This window comes from Oryctolagus cuniculus, chromosome 15 (genome assembly GCF_051225735.1).
Source record: "Oryctolagus cuniculus isolate XC-2025 breed Fujian yellow rabbit chromosome 15, ASM5122573v1, whole genome shotgun sequence".
Taxonomy (NCBI): Eukaryota; Metazoa; Chordata; class Mammalia; order Lagomorpha; family Leporidae; genus Oryctolagus; species Oryctolagus cuniculus.
The window spans coordinates 26,435,863-26,461,035 of NC_142881.1; the positions used below are offsets into that span (position 1 = coordinate 26,435,863).

General features: G+C 54.2%; 2 protein-coding genes across 4 annotated transcripts in view; one reads left to right on the top strand and one right to left on the bottom strand.

Moving 5' to 3' along the window:
- Positions 1–333: 333 nt before the first annotated feature.
- CALHM2 (calcium homeostasis modulator family member 2) lies at positions 334–24,936 on the top strand. 2 transcript variants are annotated; one of them, XM_008270442.5, is made up of 3 exons: positions 334–646; positions 2,376–3,064; positions 4,730–8,547. In XM_008270442.5, exons 2-3 carry the CDS (start codon positions 2,510–2,512, stop codon positions 5,144–5,146), a joined length of 972 nt encoding a protein of 323 aa, XP_008268664.1. In that variant the 5' UTR covers positions 334–646; positions 2,376–2,509; the 3' UTR covers positions 5,147–8,547. The 2 variants fall into 2 exon arrangements, with proteins under 2 accessions (XP_008268664.1, XP_089170485.1); XM_089314359.1 differs by lacking the exon at positions 4,730–8,547 and adding an exon at positions 24,707–24,936 and having other exon boundaries at positions 375–646.
- The window catches only part of PDCD11 (programmed cell death 11), a 55,676-nt gene continuing 37,107 nt past the window's right edge, over positions 6,605–25,173 (bottom strand). The window contains exons 22-36 of one of the 2 annotated variants that reach the window (XM_002718594.6): positions 24,931–25,039; positions 22,885–22,974; positions 22,597–22,699; positions 22,011–22,188; positions 14,644–14,700; positions 13,940–14,062; positions 13,055–13,177; positions 11,975–12,272; positions 11,710–11,826; positions 10,621–10,767; positions 10,171–10,418; positions 9,452–9,620; positions 8,834–8,987; positions 7,892–8,057; positions 6,605–6,945 (exon numbers count right to left, since the gene is read on the bottom strand). In XM_002718594.6, coding sequence (XP_002718640.1) covers positions 6,774–6,945; positions 7,892–8,057; positions 8,834–8,987; positions 9,452–9,620; positions 10,171–10,418; positions 10,621–10,767; positions 11,710–11,826; positions 11,975–12,272; positions 13,055–13,177; positions 13,940–14,062; positions 14,644–14,700; positions 22,011–22,188; positions 22,597–22,699; positions 22,885–22,974; positions 24,931–25,039 — 2,254 coding nt within the window. In that variant the 3' untranslated portion in view covers positions 6,605–6,773. Of the gene's footprint in view, positions 6,946–7,891; positions 8,058–8,833; positions 8,988–9,451; positions 9,621–10,170; positions 10,419–10,620; positions 10,768–11,709; positions 11,827–11,974; positions 12,273–13,054; positions 13,178–13,939; positions 14,063–14,643; positions 14,701–22,010; positions 22,189–22,596; positions 22,700–22,884; positions 22,975–24,930; positions 25,040–25,173 lie in introns of those variants that run through there. The other variant, XR_016221946.1, reaches the window with a different exon arrangement.

The following is a 25,173-nucleotide window of genomic DNA, read 5'->3' on the forward strand; positions in this document are numbered from 1 at the left end:
GAGAAGGGCCGAAGCCGGCGTCGGGACAGGTGTCCGGCTGCAGCAGCATAGCTCTGAAGGAGACAGGGCAGAGCAGGGGTGCAGCCGAGGGGATCCAGCCGAGGGGTCGGCTTCGTGCTGAGCAGATCAAGCCCCTGGCCCTGCCAGGGCGGGGTAGGGGTGTGAGGGGCGCCGCAATGGGGCCGGCCCAGAACAGATCCCCCCGGGGGGGCCCCGCCTGGCCCCTGAGGAGTCCCCCAAACTGGTGCTGCTGGTGTGGCGTGCAGTGGCTGGGGCAGGGCTGGGGCAGGGCTGGGGCAGGGCTGGGGCCAGCGCGCGGGCGCCTGGGTGGCCAGGAGGCGCCTGACTTCCTCTGGGCGCGCACCGCCCTCGCCGCCCGCCCTCGCCGGCCCGGCCCGGGACGCTGTTTTTTCCACTTGCCGGCGCGCACGCTCCATCTGTTTCCTTTCTTCTGCTCGTGAGTGAGGTTTGTTTGAGACGCCACCAGCTTCCCGCTCTGCTGGAAGCCAAAGCAGCGAAACCAGCCAGGGCCGGGAGAGCGCTTTAAGTGGGGGGCAGCTGCCCGCGGCCGCAGGTCCAAGAAGCCACGCCTGGAGTCCCCGTGTCCTCCGGGCCCGTGCGACGAGGCCCTGCAGCCGGTCCTCAGGTAAGGGAAGCCTCCTGCCCGGGGTGTGCCGGGTGTCCCAGTGATTGGCCGAGGGATGGGGGGGATCCCCCGGCTGGGGCTCCTGCTACAGGGCAGGGCCAGGGGTGCCCTCCCAACACAGCAGCCAGGCTTTGGTGGAGACTGAGGTGGGAGGAAGGCCTCTGGGGGTCCTAGAAGGTGGCCTGATTCGTCCTGTGCCCCTGCCCACCTGGTCCAGACATGTAGGGCCCCCACAGGGAGCTAATCAGGGCGGTAGGAGACAGGCGGGCTTTTCCCCCACTCTTTCCCAGGGAGGGGCTCCCGGGCTGGGAGCTGGGGGAAGACGGAGATGGGGATGATTTCTCCTCCTCTTGGCTCCCACAGCCTCTGCCTGGCCCATGTGGTGGCGTCGGCAGGGGCTGGGGGCAGGGGCTGGGAGAGGAGGTGGGGAAGGAAGTCAGGCAGGTCCCCCCAACCTGTGTATGCATCCCACCCCGCCCTTCGCTTGTCCTTTGGCCCAGTGATTTTTGTTTTTCATCCTGGAGATGAGGAAGACAAGGGGCCCACCCCGGCCTGTCCCGCAGGCTTGTGTGGGTGGAGCCTGGGAAGGGAGTTGGTGCTGAACTTTGCTGGAGCCGGAGGCCACAGCCGCTGGCGGGCAGGCTGCCCACACAGGCCCAGCAGGCTCCTAGGGGCTGGTGGGTGCCTGGTGGGATCGCTGGGCCCTGGACTTCATCCCAGGCCCCGGCTGGGCTCGGAGCTGCAGGGCTGCTAGAGCCTACCGGGTAGGGAAGGGGCTGGCTGAGGAAGAGGCGGCTCGCCAGGGCTCTGTGGATGGACACAGGGCGAGGTTCGTAGGAGACAGAGAGAATGGAGACTCGCTTAGCTCCTGCTCCCCATGGTCCCCTTACCCATCCCCTTAGGCTGTGGTCAGAAGTCCTGCCCAGCACCTCTCTGTATTCAGATGGCCTCGAGCAAGTCCCTTTACTGGCTCCAGGCCTTGCATTCCTGATACTTGAGGTCACGAGCTCATCCCAGCCCTGCAGGACAGGCACCGTGTACTCCTTTTCTCTTCCCTCCAGCATCCTTAGGAAGAGAGCAGGGACCAGAACCATCTACGCTTTTTCACAGCTCAGGGCCCGGAGGCCCAGAGCGAGCCATGAGGGCTGCTGAGAGAGCCGCCTGGCCCGGGCCAGACCCTGAGGTCTCCAGAGCAGAGGGCTCCCATGAGCTGCAGAGGGTCGGCCACTGCCTGGAGGCCCTGCACCCCCAGGACACCCACTGCAGCTCTGGGACCTGTGGCCTGAGGACACACCCTACGGACAGTTCCAGGACCCCTCAGCACATTAGCAGCTCTCTGGAATCCGGAGGAAGGCCCATGAGCATCCTGCAGCCTCGACACCACGGGGCCTTTGCAAACCTCTACCCCGAGACAGAAGAGAGCATGGAGGGGGCAGAGGACCCCGATAGTTTGAGACAGACCAGAGCTCGGCTCTCAGTTCTGCCGCTGGCCTGTGACCTGGCCAGTAGCTGGCCCTTTCCCGTGCACGGTGGGGAGAGGATAGCGTGACGGAGGGATTTGGGAAAGGGCGACAAGGGGCACCTGACAGGTGCAGGAGCCCAGGAGCGGTGGCTCCCGTCACTCCCCAGGCCCCTGGCACCTGCCTTTCTCACCAGCCTGGCCACAGGGCGTCTTCCTCAAACCCCACTTTCGGAGACCACCATTTCTCAGACACCTGCTGTTCCACAGGAGGTGCCGGGCCAGCCACTACAGGGGGTAAAATGGCACACCCACGCGCACCAGCCTGCGCCCTCGCCTAGCCCCACCAGGAAGCACCCTCCGCCTCCTGCTGCCCCTGCTGCCCTGGCTCCCCGCCCGTCACCATGGCTGCGCTGATCGCAGAGAACTTCCGCTTCCTGTCACTCTTCTTCAAGAGCAAAGATGTGATGATTTTCAACGGGCTGGTGGCCCTGGGCACGGTGGGCAGCCAGGAGCTGTTCTCTGTGGTTGCCTTCCACTGCCCCTGCTCACCGACCCGCAACTACCGGTATGGGCTGACGGCCATCGGTGTGCCCGCGCTGGCGCTCTTCCTCATCGGCGTCATCCTCAACAACCACACCTGGAACCTAGTTGCCGAGTGCCAGTACCGGCGGACCAAGAACTGCTCGGCTGCCCCCAACTTCCTCCTCCTGAGCTCCATCCTGGGCCGCGCGGCTGTGGCTCCCGTCACCTGGTCTGTCATCTCCTTGCTGCGTGGCGAGGCCTATGTCTGCGCCCGCAGTGAGTTCGTGGACCCCTCCTCGCTCACAGCAGGGGAGGAGGGCTTCCCGCCAGCCCATGCCACGGAAATCCTGGCCAGGTTCCCTTGCGGAGAGGGCCCTGCCAACCTGTCGGGCTTTCGGGAGGAGGTGACCCGCAGGCTCAAGTATGAGTCCCAGGTAAGAGGCTGTGTGGAGGGGACACTCCTTTCCTTCCCGGGGTGGCCCGTGTTTAGCCAGAGCCGGCCCTCGGGGGCTGGGGTTCCCTGGAAAGCACTAGTTACCTGCATGGGGAACAGGGCTGGTTCACCTTCGGGTCAGCGCTTGGCAGCGCCAGGAACAATTGTAGTCCCAAGTAAGAGATTTGGGTGTTTGAATTTTTATTTATTTTACTTGAAAGGCAGAGACACAGAAAGAGATTTTCCATTCACGGGCTCACTTCCCAAATGCCCACAACAGTGAGGGCTGAGCCAGGAGCCAGGAACTCAATTTGGGTTTCCCACGTGGCTGGCAAGGACTGAGGTACATGAGCCCTTACCTGATGCCTCCACTGGTAGGAGGAGCCAGGACTCGGGCCAGATCCTCCAATATGGGATGCGGGCGTCCCAAGCGTACCCAGTGCCGGGATGCTCCACAAGCTGAGTGAGTCTTGATCCCAGCCACAGAGAAGCCCTAGCCCAGCCAGGCTGAGCATGGACTGCTGCGAGCCAGCAGAAGCACCGGCTGTGCGCCGTGGGCTGACCGTGGAGGATGTACACCTTCCTGGCCCAGACCCAGCACTGAGCCTGCCTAGCAGGAGGCCCTGGGGTGGGAGCTGGGTGTGGAGTCAGGGGGCAGTTGCTGTCCTGATCCTAGTGGGGAGGGTTTAGCTGAATTCAGGAGCGCAGGCTGTGCTGTTGGGGAGAGAGGGAAGGTAAGAGGGCTGGGCAGAAGCAGATGGTGTGAAGTGTGTACTCGGGAGAAGCACAGGAGACGGGAGAGCAAGACTTTCTGAAAGCTCTGTTCTCATGAGTACATGAGAGATGTAGCGAGGGCCAGCGTCGTGGCACAGCAGGCTAAGCCACTGCCTGCAGCACCAGCATCCCGCAAGTCCCGGCTGCTCTGCTTCCAGTCCAGCATTCCTGCTAAATCACCTGGTCAGGCAGCAGAGGGTGGCCCAAGTACTTGGCCCCTACCACTCACATGGGAGACCAGGATGAAGATCCTGGCTCCTGGTTTCCGCCTAGCCCAGACCTGGCTGTTGTGGCCACTGGGGGAGTGAAGCAGTGGATGAAAGATCTCTGTCTCTCCCCCTCTCTGTTGCTCTGCCTATCAAATAAATCTTAAATTAAAAAAAAAAATCAGGCAGAGCAACAGGGCTCCAGACGGCACCAGTGGGGAAGATAAGCAGAGAACAGAACTGGTGCTGCTCAAATGCCCAGAGAGGGACCTAGTGGGAAAGAGTTGACATTGACTGGCCTTGCCTCCAACAGGCTCACATCCAAGCACATGGGTGATCTCACCCACGGCAAGTAGCATTAACGTGAGGAACCAGGCTACGAGGGTTCAGGGGAAGGCAGGATGGTTCCCAAAAGGGTCTTAGGCGGCTCCCTTTAGGTGGTAACTCAGCTGAGCCCAGCAGTTGGGCTGGGTTTTGATGGGAGGAGACGATGGCGGGAGAGGAGCTGCCTTTGAGGTTAAGGAAGTGGTGGCAGAATCTGAGAGCAGAGAAACTGCAGCGGGAGTGAGTAAGGGGCGAGTGGGGAAGCCCAGCCAGAAGCGGCCTGTGTCCTCTCCCTGTCTCTGGGGTCGGGGTGGGGGCAGGCAGCTCCGCGCCCCTCCTGAACACCGCCCATTCCCTGCCAGCTCTTCGGGTGGCTGCTCATTGGCGTGGTGGCCATCCTGGTGTTCCTGGTCAAGTGCCTCAAGCACTGCTGCTCCCCGCTCAGCTACCGCCAGGAGGCCTACTGGGCGCAGTACCGCTCCAACGAGGACCAGCTCTTCCGGCGCACGGCCGAAGTGCACTCGCGGGTGCTCGCCGCCAACAACGTGCGCCAATTCTTTGGTTTCGTGGCGCTCAACAAGGATGACGAGGAGCTGATTGAAAAGTTCCCGGTAAAAAGCTCTCAGCCAAGGCCACAGTGGAATGCCATCACCGGCGTCTACCTGTACCGTGAGAACCAGGGCCTCCCGCTCTACAGCCGCCTGCACAAGTGGGTCCAGGGCCTGGCGGGCAATGGCACGGCCCCTGACAACATAGAGATGGCCCCGCTGGTCTCCTGAGGGCCTGCTCCCCACGCCCCTTGCAAATGGCTCTACTTGGTCTCAACTGAACCCCACTGCTGGCTCACATGGGCATCAGAAGGAAGAACAGGCGGGGGACAAGGGCCACAAGGTGCTCTGGGGTGTGCGGAGATCCCACAGACAATGGGGTCAGCTCTGACTGGAAAGCTGAGACCTGCAGAAATCCTTTTTCCTGTTGCTGCCAGCCCATCTGGTCTATGGCTGTGGTCAAGACTTTCCCAGAGCTGGTGCATAAGACTGGCAGAACTGCAGGCCGGGAGGCCTCAGCCAACAGAGCCAGGTGACAGCAGAATGCACCGGCGGCACCCTGTAGCGTGCTGAGAAGCAGTTTCTAATTCATGGGGACACTGGGCTCACTGACGGACCACTGGGAAGCTGCCCTCCAGTGTGTGCCTCTGGTCTTGTTTTTTATCTTTGAGTTTTTGATAAAGCTTTTCTTGCTATAAAGGACTAACTTTGTATCTCTAAAGTTACAAGAGGTGACTAAAGGGGTCACATCACAGTGGTCAGCCCCAAATCCCGTGCTCTGTGGGAGCAAAGTGCACTGGACTCCCATGGACCACGGGGTGGCAGCAGTGCAGAGAGCAACAGGCGTCCACTCGGGAAGACCCTGGGCTGATGGTCTCTCAGCAGCTGGATTCAGAGGTCTGATCCGATCTAGGGAACAGAAGGAGTCTGGCCTTTCTTAGAGGGAAACTCAGTTTTTGAAATTTTGAGTCTGAAGGTCCTGCACTTAACAGGACTGAAGTAGCCCTTTACCCTAACACTAGTGTCTAAGAACCGCCAGCCCCTGCCTCCCTCCCACCCCAGCCCATCCCCCTCCTTGCCTCTAAAACCTGCTCTCAGTAGCTGACTCCGTCACTTCTCCCTGGAGAAGCTCCCGTGACATGTACGGCCGTGCCAGGACTTTGCCAAAAAAGAACTGGTTTCAACGACTAGCCACTCTGTGAGCCTGCGAGAGTTCTGGAATGTAGCAGATTTGGAGAGGTGAGGTCATCCGGCCAGGGTGGGCCTGGGATGAGACCCAGCAGGCGGCCCAAGATGACGTCTGAGGCTTTCCTCAGCTGCCCGGGCTGCCTGGTTTCCCTTCCAGGCTCGGCCTTTGTCCTCCAGTCCCAGCTCAGCCTCCAAACCCTCGAGGGCAGAACAGAGGCTGAAAGAACACCCCGGGACTCTAGAGCCTGAGGGGAGGGCCGCTCTCTGGGCCTGCGCACCTCTCCGGCTGGACAGAGAGCCAGGGACAAGGTGGGATCTGGACTGCAAGATCCACGGACGGCAGCCCCCACCCCCTCTCGTGCTCCCCAGGGAACTTCCTGAAGAAGGGACATGAAACTTTCCTGGGAGCCCAACCGCCCGTTGCCTGCAACAGCTGAGCAGCCTCAGAAAAGGAAAATGACGACACACTATGGTACTTAAGGGAAAACAAGCACAGAGGAATTAAAAATCTAAAATTCCTTTTTATCCTGACAGGATGACACCCAGGGTGCTGCAAAAAAAGCAGCGGTTAGAACGAGTCTTTAGGTGGCAGAGCTCTGCTCCGGCCTGGTGCCTGCGGTGGGCTGGCCCGGCCCGGGGCCGCCCGGGGCCGCCTGTGCGGAGCGATCCGCTAGTCCTCCAGCACTGAGCTCCTGGCCTCCACGTACTCCAGGGCCTTCGCCTTGACTGCCTGCACGTCCTTCTCCGTGCCGTGTTGCTTCTCGTAGTCCAGGTAGCGCTTGAAGAAGAATTTCATTCTCTTGGGGGCCAGGCTCAGATGAATGACACGCTCGAAGATGTCCCTGTGGGGAGGAACAGGGCAGTGAGCGCCTCGGGGCCCCGCTCCGAGACTCCTGGCCGGGCTCCCCCACCTGCCCTCCAGCTCGGGAGCCGGGGCCCTCCGTGAGTCAGCTCTCCCACTTCTGCGTTTCACTACTAACGTGCACTCCCACATGTCTCAGGAAGAGACCACCATCCTCACTTTACCTAAAGTCACACACTGAATCAGGCCCAGGCCACCGGGATGGGGACAGTCAGTGGGGGACGGGTCAGTGAGAAAAGCTCAGCTTAAAACTCACTGAAGCAGGGTGGGCAGTGGGACACAGCAGGCTAAGTTGTGGCTGGAGTGCGCATTTGAGTCCTGGCTACTCTGTTTATGATCTGGCTCCCTGCTAACGTGCCCGGGAGGCAGCGGATGATGCCTCAAGTGGCTCTGCGGGAGACTCGGAGTTCTGGGCTCCTGGCCTCAGCCTGGCCCAGCCCCAGCTGCTGTGGGCATTTGGGGAGTGAACCAGCAGATGGAAGACCTCTCTCTTCTCTTACCTGTCTCCCTCTGTCTGCTGCTCTGCCTTTCAAATAAGTAAGTCTTTAAAAAAGTCACTGAGGGCTTGGGTGAGTTACTTCTTTCCAAACCTCAGGTCACCCACCTCTAACTCTTCCTGCCCTTGGGCTACTGGAGAACAAAAGTGAGACTATGGCTGTGTGGGTTCTCTACAGCGAGAGCCAGGCATGATGCTCTCTACGAGGGAAACCCTTGTCTCCCAGCCCCCAGGCTAGGCTCCCCACTGTGGCAGAAAAATTAGCTGGAAAGGTGAATGCCACTGGACCTGGGGTCTTAGGTGAGAGCTGTTTCTCTAGATTGAGTTAAGAGGGCTGAGGATACTGGGAACAAACTGCGGGCTAAAACACTTGAGCTTGGCCAACACTCCACCTGCCCCCCGGAATTCAGCCGTGGTCTGCCCCTCTCACCGGACTTCCTTCTGGCTGCCATGCTTGATGGTCATGTCGATGTAGACCGACCAGACGTCTGTGCGCTTCGGGTAGGTGCTCAGCGTGTTCTCGAAAATGGCTTTGGCACGCTCTGCGTCCCCCAGCTGGAACTCCAGCTGGGCAAACTTGACAATCACGTCCATGTCTGTGGAGAGAGGACAGCTCAAAGACGTGAGCAACATGAGCAGTCAGATCCACCCCCAACCACGCAAGAGGTACTGCAGGGGAGGAGTGAGACTTAGTCCCCGCTCTTGGGCCCTGGGCCGAGGTTATGACAAGAGGGACAAAGCCCCAAAAGGCCAGTGGAGGGGCCAGCGCTATGGCACAGTAGGTTAATCCTTTGCCTGCAGCACCGGCATCCCGTATGGGTGCTGATTTTTGTGTCCCGGCTGCTTCACTTCTGATCCAGCTCTCTGCTATGGCCTGGGAAAGCAGTAGAGGATGGCCCAGGTCCTTGGGCCCCTGCACCTGCATGGGAGACGTGGAAGAAGCTCCTGGCTCCTGGCTTTGGATTGGCCCAGCTCTGGCCATTGCGACCATTTGGGGAATGAACCAGCGGACGGAAGACCTTTCTGTCTCTCCCTCTTGCTGTCTGTAACGCTACATCTCAAATAAATAAAATCTTTAAAAACAAATGCTATCTTTATAAAAACAAAAAAAGACCAGTGGAGTGGGTTTAGGACCAAACACACAGATGGGCACTGCCCAGCAGAAGAAGGGGTCCCGGGGAACGACAGAATGAGTGCCGATTCCATCTGTCCTCCATCTGTCTGAGTCTGGCGTGTAAAATGCAGCCTGTCTTGTCATTTTCATGGGCACATCAACAGAGAGCAGGGTGCCCCACACAGGCTTTCCTGAGAAGCAACATGAGCTCCATCCCGCCGTCGGAGGCCCACCACACGGAACGGGAAGAGCACTCACGCTCCTTGGCAGGCAGGCACTCAAGGGCTCGCTGCAGCACGCGGTGGCTGGCCCCCGCCTGGCTCCTCCGCAGGAGAAAGGCACCATATTTGATCCAGACGGCCTTTTCCTGCCGGAAACGCTTCAGCATGCGGTTGTACAGTTCGGCAGCTTCCTGTGGGAAAAGCCGGTCTAAGCTGAGGGGAGCAGGGGACAGCAAGACAGACAGCGTGGGGCTCACTGACGTCAAATCACCATCTAACCCAGTTCTGGAGACAGAGAGGAGAGTGGAGGGAGGCTCACAGCAGCGAGCTCAGTGCGGGGGAGGGTAACCTAACCCGAGTTCCCTACTGATCCCATGGCCAGGAGAGTGGACTAGAGAACAGGAGAGGCAGAAAAGGAGTCCTGGGCCGGGAAGTCACCTCTGTCTGTACCACTCCCTCCCCAACGGCCCAGGGTGCATTGTTTTTCACTTCTAAAGCCATCATTTCCCTCAGCTTCAGGCCAGTCCCAAATGGAGGTGGGAAGATAACTTCTACCTTGAAGTTGAGCAAGTTGGCCCTGGATGTCGGGGAGCCCTGGGAGAGGTAGAGGACCCTCCCCACACCCCGCAGCTGGCCACCTGGCCCAAACCCTTACCTGGAATTTCTCTGACTTGGTGTAGATGTCAGCCAGGTGGAGAAAGACCTTGAGCGGCTCGTTGTACTGCACGGCCCGCTCGAAGACCTTGCCCAGGGACTCCTGAGAGCCATACATGTTCTCCAGGTTCAGCAGAGCCACCCACACATTCAGCTTCTCCTGCTCCTCTCTGCACAGAGAGGTCAGCACATGAGCTCCACGCACTCAGCCCGATGAGCCCCAGCTCCTACCCAGGGGTGACAATGAACTCCTCTCCTCCACCCATGGCCCTCAGATCCCAGCCCCGAGTGCAGGCACTGAGAGGCCTCTGTCCCCTCTGCAGCTCACAAGGCATCAGGACCCCCTGCCCCCTTCTGTCCCACTAAGGGTCTGAGGCTTTCTTGATTTCTGACCCCATCCCTGGGCAGGAAGCAGCATAATCTGCGGCCTGGCTCTCCCTTCACCCCGAGAACAGAGCAGAGGGCCGCCAGCCTGCTTCACAGGCTCTGCTCTGCCTGGGAGGTGGGCGGCCACTGGGGCCTCCAGCCAGACATGCAGAGCGCCGTCTCCTCCATTCTACTGCTCCAAACTGGGCACCTTATTTAAGAGTCAAGACTCTTGTAAATGTTACCTTGAGCTATTTCAGGGAAGGGGACTTTAAAATATAAATGAGCAGATCTATTTCACTTCCCATGAGAGAAGTCTGGCCTCCCTAGAGCGAGAGGAGGCGAGGTCCAGACCTGAAGGAGATGGTCTTAAGGGCCCTCTCAGCCACGGCCCGCGCCTTCTCGATCTCCGTGGCCTGCAGGTGGAAAGCCATGTACTGCAGCCACAGGATGGAGCTGTTGGCGGAGCTCAGCACGAGGCGGTCAAACTCATCTGCGGACTCCGGCTGCCGCCCGGGATCCATCAGCGCCGCCTCGATGCGGGACAGCTCTTTCTCTGCCTTCTGCTTCTCCAACTCTCTTTCCTTCTTGCTCTTCTTTTTCTGCCAGGGAAGGGAGAAACAGGTGAGCAGATCCTCAAATGCTAGCCGAGGCCTGTGGGGGAAGTCCAAGCGCAAGGTAGCCCGTGGGCTCTGTAACTGCTCTTTGGCCTGGGACTGGTTGGCTGCCACTCCCAACCCCGGGAAGAGACAGACTGGTACTGAGGGATCCCGCCAAAAGGACAAAGCCTCGACAAGACAGTACCGTGGCTGGGTGTGGCTTCTCGTCTTCCTCGCTGTCTGAGCTCTCTCCTCGAGGGGGCAAGGCCGGGGTCAGAGAGTCAAGCCCCACATTCCAAACAAAGCCTGAAGACAGCTGTAGCCGGGGCGCTTCTGCAGGTCTGGTCAGCTTCTGTGGATCATAGAGGCATGGAGGAGTGCACCCGGCCCAGGCAGCTCCCTGACCCTCAGTCCAGGCCCACCTGGTGGGGCAAGGACTCCCACCCTGCCTAGAGACCCTCTTTCTCCTCCCAGGACAGGCAAGGCCCAGCCCACTGAGGAAGCTTCATGGTAATGACATACAAGTTTTCTCTGTAAATAAATTTATCTAGGTAATACATATTAAAATAATTTATTTTTTATTTGAAAGGCAGAGTGACAGAGATCTTTCTGCTGGTTCACTCCCCCAAATACCTGCAACAGCCAGGGCTTGCCCAGATCAGAGCTAGGAGCTTGGAACACAACTGGGGCTTCCCATATGGGCGGCAGGGATCCAACTACTTGAGCCACCACCTGCAGCCCCCCCAGGGTGTGCATTATTAGCAGGAGGTTGGACTTGGAAGCAGAGCTGGGACATGAACCTAGGTACTGTAATAAAGGACGTGGGTGCCCCAAGTTCCCCCGATTTTTCACAGCTATGCATGCATTCATGGGAGACAACAGCAGAGCTGGGACAGAGAGGACCAAGGTCCTGAGGGTGGGCACAGGGACGCTGTGTGAGCAGCTAAAGCCTGGCAAGCCTGTGGGGTGGGCCGAAGCCTCCCACGCGATCGTGCTCAGCTTGAGCAGCGCTGCTTCTGTTCCTCTCAGGGGGAGGAGGAAGCTCAGACAGGCTCGGCCTTCTCTTCCTCTGCCCTGTCCCCATTTCACTCAGCTGCACTCAGTAAGCCCCGCACACCGTGAGAACAGGACCCGTCCTCAAGGAGCAGACAGTTCACCGAGGACACTGACAGCATCCCCTTCCATATTTTACGTGAAATGAAAGGGGACGGGCCTAGGACAGCCTGGATCTCAGGAGGAAGCAAGGACGTTCCCCCTCCAGCCCCGTCCCAGGACACTCAACCCTGTCCCACACCTTGGGCAGCACATCCACCTCCTCGATCTCCTCTTCTCCTTCCCGGTAATACACCTCCACACCACTGTCGTCCTCCTCTGGCGGGCCGGCCTTCCTGGGCTTCTTGTCCTCTCTTTCCTGAGATGACAGCAGGAAATGCACACTGTGGCGGCCTGAGCCTGCCCTCCCACCGCTCACACTCCACCCGAGGTCAGGCAGCTGCCTGGCTGGCTCCTCAAACGCCCCCTCCCAGAGCAGTGAGGCACAGCTCTCCTGAGGGACGCACCTGCTCACTGCCTGACTCCCGGCGCGCCCGCTTGCCCTGCCTCTTCCCCGGAGGCAGCTGGGGCTCTCTCTTCTCCTTGCTGGGCAACTGTACTTCCTCCTGCCCCTTCGACTTCTTCTGTTTCATTTTCTGACTGTTCTTCTCCTTCCCTTCTCCTTTTTGGCTTTTCTCTTTGGCCTCTCTCTTCCTCTCCCCTTGCTTCAGCAGGGGCAGCTCCAAGGAGGCAGGGAACACGTCAGGCTTCCCAGTGTCGCAGGGGAGGAACGACAGCTCGACCAGGTCCTGCCGGTGGTTCAGCCTGCAGCAGGGAGAGGGAGAGTGGAAAGCAGAGACATCGTGAAGGTGCAAAGGGAGCTGGTGTTCAGAGCCGAGGTTGAGCTGCCACTTGCGATGCCGGATCCCACATCAGAGCGCTGTTTTGCATCCTGGATGCTCTTCCAATCCAGCTTCCTGATGATGTGCCTGGGAAGGCAGCAGAAGATGGCCCAAGTCCTTGGACCCTTGCCAACCATGCGGGAAACCAAGATGGAGTTCTTGGCTCCTGGCTTTGGCCTGGCCCAGACTGAGCTGCTGTGCCACTTGGGGAGGGAACCGGTATACACCTCTCCCTCTCTCTGTTGCTCTGCCTTTCAAAAAGATAATAAAAATCTTACCAAAAAAAAAAAAAAAAAAAAAAAAAAACACAAAAACCAAAACAATAACAACAAAAACGGTGCCAAGGGCACGACAAGCAGCCCAGGCCTTCTCTCTCCTAATCAAAGCAGAATTCCAGGCCACACCCCCACCCCCCACCCCCGGCCTTGGGAACCCACTGAGCACTCTTAGGAACAAAATATACATTTCATCGTGCTCGGTAGAGAAATACAGGGGGAGCTGTGGTGGCGCCACTCCAACCCCAACGGCAGTGGCCCACCCATGCGGAGACGAGCACTGCCTCTGTTCTCAGGGACAGAGGTCGAAGGCTCCAGGCCTTTTAGTCACCTGGACATGACCTAATCTGTTATGTTTAAAGTTGACCTTGACATCTGAGAAAGGGATTTGCTCTGTATCACACATAGGGGTGGGGTAGTGAGAACCTACCTCAGGACCTTGGCAGTGAGCAGCTTCCCTTCGGGAAGGTATTTGTTGTAAAGGTCTTTCTCAGACGGGCTGTACTGGGAGACATGTGGGTAGTCGGCCAAACCAGTAACTGAGGGACCCAGGCTGGAAGGATAAACACAGAGTCCTGGGGTCATCAGCACAACAGCAGAATCCCAGCCGTGCCTGGTGGTGCCACTTTCACAGGGACCCAAGTTGTGACCGCATTTATGGTTCCTGGCCCTTGGCAGGACAAGGTGGGCTCTGCCAGCTGGAAACGATGAGCAAGCACAAGCAAGACAGGACTGGCAATGTGGTTCACCAAACCTGGCAGCACCACCACGTATAACTCACAAAGTGCTAGAAAGACAGGAGAGAACGAGGAACCAGGAGCAGGGAAGGCTGCCACAGCTGGTGACTGTGAACATGATGCCACGACACTGAGGTTTTACAAATCATGACCACACTAAGTCAGAAAAGCCAAATCTACTTAAAACTGAGATGGACATGCATATTCTTTATTTCCAAAACACCAAACAAGAAATAACAACTCAAGAGCCAGCCTTTGGCCTAACAGCTAAGACGTCAGTTAAGGAGCCCACATTCCATATGGGAGCAGCTGGGTTTGATACTGGGCTCCAGCTTCCTGACCCCAGCTTTCTGTGAATCCAGACCCTGGGAGGCGGCAGGGATGGGACAAGTGACTGAGCCACCTACACAACTCCAAGTCTGGTAAGAAGTGGAGGGCGGGGGCAGGGAGGAGAGAAAGCTTTCTTGAAATACGAAAAAATTTAGAATTTTAAAAACTGACAGAACTTAAATTCTCCTTCATTCATATTCCCATCAAAGAAGCTGACTGAGGCCCAGCAAAGGGCCTACTTCACTCACCTGAAGAGCACGCCGTTGGGCTGGACCGACCTCACGTAGCCCCTCAGGAGCTGCCCTTCCTTAACGTCCTGGATGGAGTCAATCTCTGGATCTTCTACTTTGCTTTTCGTCTCTGGGTTTGTTCTAAAGGAATAAAGGGGTCACTTGCACACACCAGGAACCACCCCGTTCCCACCCTCACGCCCAGTACACCTGCAATGATCATACTTTGCATGGAAAATGACAATTCTGGATCTGTCAGTAGGGTATAAGCTGCAGAATCCAACTTATCTCTCTCTTGACTTCCTGTCTGTGAGCTGGCTATGCAGAAACAGGGAGAGGCTGACCAAGCCAGAGAGAGGTCAAACCCATACCCTTCTCTTAAAAACACTCAGGTCTGACCATCAAGCTGACTCCACGCCAATCTCCATCATGCCCTGCTTATCGCTACTATGAATGGAGCCCCGGGACTGAATCATCTCCCTTCATCTGGCAACCTTGGACACCTACACTGGGACATCTTAACCTTTTCCTGGCAAACAAGAGCTGAGCATACAGGTTCTTCTAGCAATCTGCATGTCCCCAGCTTTTCTGGATCAAAGAGGTTCAGGGTATAAAGTGGTCGAGCAGACAGACAGGAAGCCAAAATTCTGTGCTGGTTACACATAGCCTCCCCTTAGCCATCTGGATGTTTCTGCCATCTTGTCCCAACAACAGATACCCACCTGGACGACCGCAGTGACAAAGTCAACATTTGCTCTTCAGTGGACAGGACGTAACACCTAGAATGACAGAAAGACAGAGGCAAGACTCAACTGTAGGCATCTCTGGAGGTAGCAAGGGGCCTCAACTCCCTCTCTGCAAGTGAAGGGAGCCGAGACCTAGCTTCTGTTTCTTCGGTCTGTGGAAACCTGCTGAGGACTCTGGATCAGTTGTGTCACCCATTTAACTAGTGAGGTAAAAGTAACACTACCTGGGGCTGGCACTGTGGTGAAGCAGGCTAAGCTGCCACCTGTGATACCAGCATTCCGTACCAGAACGCCAAGACTCAATATGTTCTGCTTGCAATCCAGCTCCCTGCAAATGTGCCTGGGAAGGCAGCAGATGATAGCCCATGTGCTTGGCTCCTGCACCCACATGGGAGAACAGGATGAAGCTCCTGGCCCCTGGCTTTGGCCTTGGCCCAGACCTGGCTATTGAGTAAACCAGCAGATGGAAGATTCCTGTGTCTGTCCCTCTTTCACTGTCACTCTGCCTTCCAAATAAATAAAAATGAATCTTAAAAAAAATATATACACTTTCTACTCTGCTTGCCCAAGACAGGTGCCAGGAGAACAAAATAAGAGGAGATACAATAAGAGGAGAAAGCCCCCGATCAGCTTATAGAGCCACCTGGTGTGGACACATGGTCCCTGGCTTACTGTGGTTTGACTCACAATGGTGACGGTGGTGCACACTCAACAGAAACCTTGCTTTGGATTTGGAACTAACCTGGGCTAGTGACATGTGGTCCAAAGTTCTCTGTGGTTCTGGGCAGCGGCTGCAGCTCCCAGCCAGCCACAGTTATGAGGGCAAACAACTGATACCCTACGGTGTGCTCTGTGGCTAAGCGAGGATGCCCAGGAGGTTAGGTGGATTAAATGCATTTTTGACTTAAATTTTTTTTTTTTCAATGTTGAGGTCAAGGAGCATCCATATTTGTATGACAAGACCAGCACTATGCTAAGTCCTGGGACAGCATGATCTCAGTAGAGAAATGTGTGGGGAGCAATCCGGACTGGACTGAGTTACTGGAATTAAGACTTATTCTATGCATCTGCTCTCCCACAATATGGCGCTGGGAGAGAAGTAAACAGCTTCCGCGCAGCTGCCTCCAGTTCAACCAATTAACTGTAGGACTTGCTCCTGATTGGAGAGCAGCGTACTCGGCGTGTGGGCAGCCGAGTTGGGATTGGCGGAGGAGGACTATAAAGGAGGAGAGAGACGGCATGCACCGGGGAACATCTATGGGGAACATCTAAGGGAACCCGTGCAGCCCCCGAGAAAGCCGGCCGGCGGTGTGCTGCTCCCCTGCGGAAGTGGGGAATGCGGCCAGGGGGAACTGCCCTTCCACGGAGGTGGAAGGGATAGTAGCCAACCCGGGAAGAACCAGCAGCAAACCCGGGGAGGGCCAAGCAGACGAAAGAACAGCGCAGGGTCCTGTGTCGTTCCTCCACGAAGAGGGGGAGCGACATAATGGTGCCGTGACTCGGATAGGAAACCTAGGACGGATAAGGAAACTTAGGAGGGAAGAAATGACTCGGATAGGAAACCCAGGACGGATAGGAAACTTAGGAGGGAAGAAACGGGAAGAAATGGGAAAATTACCGGAGAGAGAGACTAGCAAACAGCCTAGGGAAAAGCCGGACGAAAAGGGTGCCGGAGGAAGCTATTGAAAGCCTAGGCATAGATTCGGATGCGGACTACGGGGGGAAGCTGGGAGAAATCTCTAAGGTCGAAAGCGAAAGTGAAAGCTAGAACAAACAGACTCGGACGCGGACTGTGGGGAGAAGCCAGGAGAAATGAAGGAGGAATATTGTTGGAGGAAAGCTTGGGGAAACATACCGGGTAGAGAAAAATGTTAGGGAAATTGAAGCCGTGGGGGGCAGGCCAAGGCGGACACGAAAGCCACTTTGGGATTCTCAAGTTAGCCCAGGAATAGGGGGCGAAAAGTTGAAACCAGAAGCTGAAACGTAAGCCAGATTGGGATCCGTCTGATTAGCCCGGGGAGCAAAGGACGGGAAGCCAAATCGTGGGGCGGAGATGTAAGCTGGGTTGAATTCGCCAGGCTAGCCCGGGGTACTTAGATTGAATGCTAGTGGCGGACACGTAAGCTACGCTGTGTGACTCACGGAGGCTGCCGCGCGCAGACAGAGCGTGCGGGGCTCAAGTACATAGGGAACGGGGCTGGCGCGAGGCCGTGGTTCAGACGCGAAAGGGTTAAGTGCAAGACTGCGGAGTGTTCGGGCAAAGCGGGCTGCCCGAAAGCCCTCGGAGAAATAGCCTCGGGGCGGAGCCTGCCGGCAGGGCGAGGCGCCGGGAAGCTGCGGGGATAAGAGAAACAGAAGTTTTAGAAGTAAAGTGAGAGAAATAGGAATGCTGGAAGATAGAAGTGGAATGGGAGAAATAGGAATGCCCGGAGATAGAGAAATAGAGAAATAGAAAGGCCTCCCCTCAACATGGCAATAAGAAAGCTTGGATTCGGTCTGCCTGATTAAGTGAGGCGATGAACACCTGCGGCGGCTAGCAGCTTATGCGCCGCAGGTCACCGAAGACAGGCACGAATTAACATCAGTAAGGCCTCCCCACAAAAAGGCAATGAGAAGGCTTGGATTCGGTTTGCCTGATAGGGCTTGTAAGCCCCTGCAGGCTCGACCAGAGCATGCGCTGCAGGGCACCGAGCACAGGCACGCATCAGCGCCTAAAAACCTCCTCACAACATGGCGAAGAGAGGACCCGGATTCGGTTTGCCTGATTGATAGGACTTGAAAGAGCCTGTGGCAACTCTAGCAAGTAGAGCAGAGTGTGTGCCGCGGGACACCGAAGACAGGCGCGTATCAACGCCAAAAAATAAAAAGAAAGGGGGATCTGTGGGGAGCAACCGGACTAGACTGAGTTACTGGAATTAAGACTTATTCTATGCATCTGCTCTCCCACAATATGGCGCTGGGAGAGAAGTAAACAGCTTCCGCGCAGCTGCCTCCAGTTCAACCAATTAACTGTAGGACTTGCTCCTGATTGGAGAGCAGCGTACTCGGCGTGTGGGCAGCCGAGTTGGGATTGGCGGAGGAGGACTATAAAGGAGGAGAGAGACGGCATGCACCGGGGAACATCTATGGGGAACATCTAAGGGAACCCGTGCAGCCCCCGAGAAAGCCGGCCGGCGGTGTGCCGCTCCCCTGCGGAAGTGGGGAATGCGGCCAGGGGGAACTGCCCTTCCACGGAGGTGGAAGGGATAGTAGCCAACCCGGGAAGAACCAGCAGCAAACCCGGGGAGGGCCGAGCAGACGAAAGAACAGCGCAGGGTCCTGTGTCGTTCCTCCACGAAGAGGGGGAGCGACAGAAATGGACTAACCACACAAAACCATGGTCAAGGGATGACCCAGGTATAGCTACACTCACAGCAGCAGTTCAGACGAGACAGACCAGCAACTCGGTGCAGAGGAAGTTTTAAAGAGAGAAGCAGGGCCTGCTCCTTTGCTGGGCTTCCACATTAACTTAATCTCAAACAGCAACTGTAGTCCAAAGTCAGAAAGTACAGAATCTTAGAGGCAGAATGGATCTCAGCAACAATGCCGTCCAAATTTCCTGTGACAGACATCTGCCTTTTGTAACAGCACCATTGCTCTAGAGCTAGAAAGGCACTCAACAAATCATCTACCTTTACACCAATCACTCACTGCCCACATCTGACAGATGAAGAAGCTGCCATTCAATGGTACTCAAGCCTGGCTGCAATAAAGTGTATTTAAAACAAACAGGCTCAGGGCAGGCGTTGTGGCTACTGGCTACAGTGCTGCTTGTGATGCCCGCATCCTGTATTGGAGTGTTGGTTCCAGTTTCTGCTACTGCACTTCCAATCCAGCTCCTTGCTAATGTACCTGGAAAAGCAGCAGCTGATGGACCACTTATTTGGGCCCCTGCCACCCACGTGGGAGACCTGGAAGAATCTCGTGGTTCCCAGCTTCGGCCCAGCCCCAGCCATTGCAGCCATTTTGGGAGTGAACCAGTAGATGGACAATCTATCTCTTTCTCTCCCTTCTCTCTCTCTCTCTCTCTATAACTCTGCCTTTCAAATAAACAGATAAATCTTTAACAAATAAATCTTGAAAAATAAACAGGCTCTTAAAGCTACATCCTCATTTTGCAGGCCTCAAGAGATAAGCCAGAAACAATCCCAAAGTCTCTAGGACCCATTCCTTCTCTTCTGCAGGGCATCTTTGTGCTGTTCAGTTGTGGTAAGTGGTGAAGAATTTAGGCAAGCGCTGGTAGCTGGGAGAAAGTAATTACTACTCTCTGGCCTCTGCCTTTTTTGGAAAAAACAAAACAACTATTTTCTTTTTATCTTTATATTTGAAAGGCAGAGAGAGAGAGACAGAGACAGAAAGAGAGAGAGTGATTGAGAGCTCTTCCATCTGCCAGTTCATTTCCCAATTGCCCACAACATCCATGGCTGGGCCAGGCAAAAGCCAAGAGTCTGGAACTCATTCCGGGTCTCCTGCATGGGTGACAGTAACCCAACTACTTGAGCCATCACCTTCTGTCTCCTAGGATGAGAATTCACAGGGAGCTGGATTGGAAGCAGAGGAGCCAGTACTCAGCCAGGCATTATGTGTGAGTGTTCCAAGCAGTGCCTTAACCGCTGTGCCAAACGCCTGCCCCCAGGGTCTGTCTTGAAAACCTCCTATCTGCTATTAGCTAGCTTCACTGTATGAAGCCAACATCTGCCTCTTCAAGGCTAGTTTTACTCAGGCTGTGACAAGGTCTCAAACTCTAATGACGTAGGTTTATTTTGGGCATCAAAAACATTAGGGTGCTTCAAAAGGTTAATGGAAAATGGAATTAAGTTTATTTTGGCACACAAAAAAATCTAAAATCGAGGCATAGTTTTTTCATAGTAATTATACGAATTCCATAAGTTTTATTTATTTCAGAGGCAGGAAGAGAGAGAACTCCCATCTGCCCATTTGGTTAAAATGCTCACAAAGGCCATGACTGGGCCAACCTGAAACCAGGAGCTGAGAACTCAATCCAGGTCTACCACTTTGGCAGCAGGAACCCATAACCTCTGCCTCCCAGGGTCTGCGTTCCCAGGAGCCAGTCAGGAATCACACTGGCACTCCAATGTGGGACACAGGCATCTTCACACTAGGCTAAACACGTGCACCCCCAGTACCTCCAAGAGGTTTTTGAAGACCGCTCGTAAACACGGACTTCAAAAGTTTTCTATCCAAATAAACTTATCCTTGAATGACATTTTCCCGTGAACTTTTTAAAGCTTCCTAGTAGTTTATAAAGAAATCCAAATCACCATCCCAAATGGCTATTTTTCCTTTTACAGAGAATAGTTATAGATAATTTTCTTAAAAATATGGGAGTGGGCATTTGGTGCAGTGGTTAAGGCACTGCTCGGCATGCCTGCATCCCATATGAAGGTGCCTAGGTTCATGTCCAGGATCTGCTTCCAATCCCAGCCTCCTGCTAATATGGACCCTGGGAGGCAGCAGGTGATGGCTCAAGCACTCGGGTCCCTGTCACTCATTTGGGAGACCTGGATTGAGTCCCAGACTCCTGGCTTTAACCTAGCTCGGCCCCAGCTGTTGTGGCATTTGGGGAGTGAACGAGGATGAAAGATTTCTCTCTCTCTCTGCCTTTCAAATAAAAGGAAAATATGTAACAACAACAAAAGTTGAATATGAATGCTTCAAAATAAAAATGAGCAACTTATGTGGATAAGCAAAGCACGGAACAAAGGCAAGCAGCTAATAACCATAAAGCAGAACCAATATAAGAACTGGAAATTAAATGAGAGACTGGGGTGGATGTTTAGCCTAGCAGTTAAGACACCATCTGCAATGCCAGCATCCCATATGCATGCTGGTTCAAGTCCCAGCTTTGCTTCTGATCCAGCTCCCTGCTAATGCACCTGGGAAAGCAGTGGAGAATGGTTGAAGTGCTTGGGCCCCTGGTACTCATGTAGAAAACCTGCATGGAGTTCTAGGCTCCTGAATTCAGCCTGGTCCAGCTCTGGCCGTTGCAGTCATTTGGGGAGAGAACCAGAAGATGGAAGATCTGTCACTCTGCCTTTCAAATAAATAAATAAAATAAACCTTTAAAAATGAGAGACCAATTTTTGCCTAATCAACAGCTAATGTGAAAATTAAGGACATCAGTGTTGGGAGGGCATGAGAAATGGACAGCTGTATTTGCTGCTAAAACAGCAGAATCCTTTTGGAGGCAACTTGGCAAAATGCATAGCATCACTTTTCCCACTAATGTCATTTCTAGGACTTTATTTCCCATATACACTTGTACCACTCTCCATATTCACTTTAACATGATGGTCTATCAACAAAGAACTTGATCAAATAACACAATAAATCTTGATTAAAGAACACATAATGAAGCAGCGAACAAATGTTAAAATTTTTTTAAAAGGTAGATTTAGATATATTAGCACAGAAAAGGAAAAGTCCAAGATAAAACGCTGTAAGCAAAAAACAAGGTGCAGAATAGTAAAAAGTGACATTCTATTATTATATAAAACAAAAAGATACCCATATAGTTTGTGTTGAAGTCTTGAAAGGCAGAAGCCAAAATATATAATGGTCAAAGTTCTGGGGGAAAGAGCAGTGATAGAAATTTTAATTTTCTGTTTTTTTCTTAGGTTTTAATTTGAAGCAGAGACAAGAGACAGACAGACCTATCTACCATCCATTGGTTTGCTCCCCACATGCCCACAATGGCTGAGATGGGCCAGACCAAAGCTGGTGGTGGGGACCAACTGCCTCCCAGGGTACACACTAGCTAGATACTAGAATGAGAAGCAGAGCTGAGACTTGAACCCAGGCACTGCAGGATGGGATGTGGGCAACCCAGCTTGTGTTTTAACAACCAGGACAAACACCTATCTCTCACTTTCCATTTTATATACTTGTGTTTTTCTAATACAAAATCATGAATTACTTCTTTATTTATTTGAAGGGCAGAGAGAGAGAGAGAGAGAGACAGAGCAAGAGAACTCCATTTATTTGTTCACTCCCCAAAGGGCCCCAACAGCTGGGGCTGGGCCAGGCCAGGAGCTTCTTCCAGGTCTCCCATGTAGGTGGCAGGGGCCCATGTACGTAGGCCACCCTCCACTGCTTCCCCAGGCCGTTAGCAGGGAACTAGATTGGAAGTGGAGCAGCCAAGACTTGAACTGGCACCCATATGGGATGCTGGCTGTGGCGGGTGGCAGCTTAACCTGTTACGCCACAGCACCAGCCCCCTACTTCTTTAACTAAAATATAAATCCACAAACACCATAAATAGGTTAACGGGAAGAAGAGCTTACCTGACAATCTTCTGGGGGACGAAGTCTTGCAGGGGTGTCTCAGAGTAGGAGTCACTCACATGAAATATACTGACTCTTCCCTTCTTCCCAAAGGGGAAGGAGACAGTCAGCCCTTTGTTGGGAGTAACTTCCACCACGCGGCCCATGGCCACTTCCCCTTTCTCAAGCTTGTGAGGACCTGGTAGGAGAATGAATGTGACTCAGGAGAAAGGAAATGAGTCCATAAAGAAGCTGAAACCCACTACAGTCTGCGGAAGGTGGAAGCTGCCCAGACACAGGGTAACCAGACTCAGTGGACCAGAATGATCACGAACACCCAGCTCACCACACCACACCATGAAGCCAAGAATCCCATTCCTTTTCTGAGGAACTTGAGAAAACCAAGTCCAAGTAAAGGAGACCCAGACAGCAGCAGAATACCACAGGCCAGAGAGCAAAGCCTCCAGAGAAAAACTTTCCAGAAGGTAGCACTGGACTGAGGACTCCCACACTGAAGGCATCCTTCCACCTGGGCAATGATGAAAGAGCCCTCCCAGCTCTTCCCACCCCCGCCCTGCCTTGACCAGGCACCCTTTCATCCCCACACCTATGAGGGAGAGACACAAGAAGGCCTTGGAGGAAACTGGGCCAACTACAGTGGCTTTCAGGGCTTGGCCGACCCGGAACTTCTTATCCGGACATTTCAGAACCTGAAAGAATAAGGAAATTCTTACGATGCTAGAAGAAAGGTCTGTTATTTGTCAAAACCACAGCCTTCAAGTCTCCATAGCAAAATAACTCCCAAACCCATCTTTAAGTAAGTACAGGGTTCCTTGTACCCACTCTGAGCACACACACTCCAGACAATGAGTCGAGCTCAGACAGCCACACTGACCTTGAAGCTGAGAGAAGTGAGCAACAAGGGAATTCTCCCCCGGATGTCCGGTGCAATTTCTACCTCAAGCCATTTCTTAACCACATTGTACTGCAGGGAGAAACAGGAGAAATGGAATAGGGCAGACACAAGCATTTGTTCTTTTCCACCCACTGAAACGAATTCTCCTAAAATCATTATCCAAAGGGACAGGAAAACCCAACCCTTACCCCAACCTGCACTCCTCACAGGTCTCACCAGTCTCACACGATCCCCTACAGTGTCTCAGCTGAACAGGAGGCAAGAAAGACCAAGGAGAGGTCCTCAAGCACAGGGATCAGTCCGTTGATCTCTCTTCCCTCCCTTAAGGTTAGCCATGCCCCGAGATTGTTAAACATCTCCAGGAGCCAACACTTGACTTATAAATCAGTTTAGACTGGGATTCTTCACTATTTACAGTATCCTGCCTCCACCACACATCCCAGCTTTTTAGATTTATTTGGGGCTGGCGCTGTGGAGTAGAAGGCTAAGCCTCTGCCTGCGGCTCTGGCATCCCAGATGGAAGCCATTTCATGTCCTGATTGCTCCTCTTCTGATTCAGCTCTCTGCCATGGCCTGGGAAAGCAGAAGATGGCCCAAGTTCTTGGGCCCCTGCACCAGTGTGGGGGACTCTGAAGAAGTTCCTGGCTCCTGGCTTCAGATCAGCCCAGCTCCAACTGTTGCAGCCATTTGGGGAGTGAACCAGCGGATGGAAGACCTTTTTCTGTGTCTCTCCTTCTTTTGTCTGTAAATCTACCTCTCAAATAAATAAACAAAATCTTTTTAAAAAACTTATTTATTCATTTGAAAGGCAGAATGACAGAGAGAGGGAGAAGAGAAAAGGAGGGAGAGAGACAGAGTGACAATGAGTGTCTTTCATCCACTGGGTCACCACCCAAATGGCCGCAATGGCTAGGGCAGGGCCAGGGCGAGGCCGAAGCCAGGAACCTGGAACTCTATCCAGATCTCCCACATGGGCCATCTTCCACTGCCTTCCTAGGCACATTAGCAGGGAGCTGTATCTGAAGTGGAACAGAAGGGAGTCGAACTGGCACTCATGGGATGTGGGTGTTACAGGTAGTATCTTAACCCACTGTGCTACAATGCCACCCTCCCACCCCAATTTTCAAGAAATTCAACAAAATAGTAATCAAGCAGCCACCATGCACATAAGCATCACAGTGACAAATACAAGCCAAGTCCTGCCATCAAGGAGATGACAGACTACAAACAGTACACAGATGGTATGCAGATAGCCAGAGAAGCAGGCAACAGGTAGGAAGGAAAAGCTACAGAGCAGAGCAGAGTCTCAGTAGCCAGGGAAGGTGATCTGTGCTGAACCTTGAAGGGCAGTGGGCAGGAGGAACAGAGGGTACTCCAGGGGTAGAACAAAGACAGGAAGGGAAAGGACAGATGAGCTTCTCAGAGTGACTGGTGTACAAGGTGCCTGAGGTCAGATCATGAAGTACCTAATACACCACTCCCAGGCATCTCAGGATTGTGAATGTCAATGTCAACAGGCAGCCAACAGCACCAAGCGTCAGGGACACACTGAGGGGTGCTTATGGAAGAGGGATCTGGCAACCACAAAGAGTCCAACCTCTTTGCAGAAACGTTCCAAGTGGCCTGGGTCACACTGACCTCTTCCCCTTCAGATCTACCTTCCACTTGGGGTTAGAACACATCACCTGGCACCCACTTATAAACTGTTCTACAGCTGAACTTCATGGAAGGCAAGTCTCAAAGTCTAGCACTGCGTTTATTTTAACTCTTGCTCTATGATCTATTTGTCTTTCCATTTTAGTTAATCTATAAACAAGCAGAACTGCGAGCTGCCTGCTAACCATTTCATGAGGCACAACCTAGCTTCCTGAAGAGATGAGAAGTGTTCTAGAAGCAGAGGTCATCTGTTATTGCTCACAATCATGGCATGGGCACAAACACAGCTTGGATGGCCTTTGTCTCAAGTTTCAGCCCCTTTCTTCTCAAAGAAGGATGGCATCACGTTGCAGGGTGGCAACTACTTACCTTCTTTAAGAAGCAAGTCACGGTCTGCCCAGCCTGGTACTGTCTGATCTTCTCCACAGGGCTAACAGAGTAAGTATTAAGAGCAGTATGGCCATCCTTCTCCAGCTCACTGCAGAAAAGCAATGCAGAGGTAAAGCAACCTCTGGATAAGGCGTCTAGCTTGAAATGACCTCCCTCAAGTGACAATGGACTGACTGTACAGGACAACCCCACTCATCCCCACCCTCTACAACCCTGTTTCTC

What these genes read in the sequence shown, in the direction of transcription:
- CALHM2 (XM_008270442.5), top strand. Translation starts at nt 2,510, where the DNA reads ATGGCTGCGCTGATCGCAGAGAACTTCCGCTTCCTGTCACTCTTCTTC. An exon ending in GGCTCAAGTATGAGTCCCAG is followed by an intron (nt 3,065 to 4,729) that starts GTAAGAGGCTGT and finishes ATTCCCTGCCAG; the next exon opens with CTCTTCGGGTGGCTGCTCAT.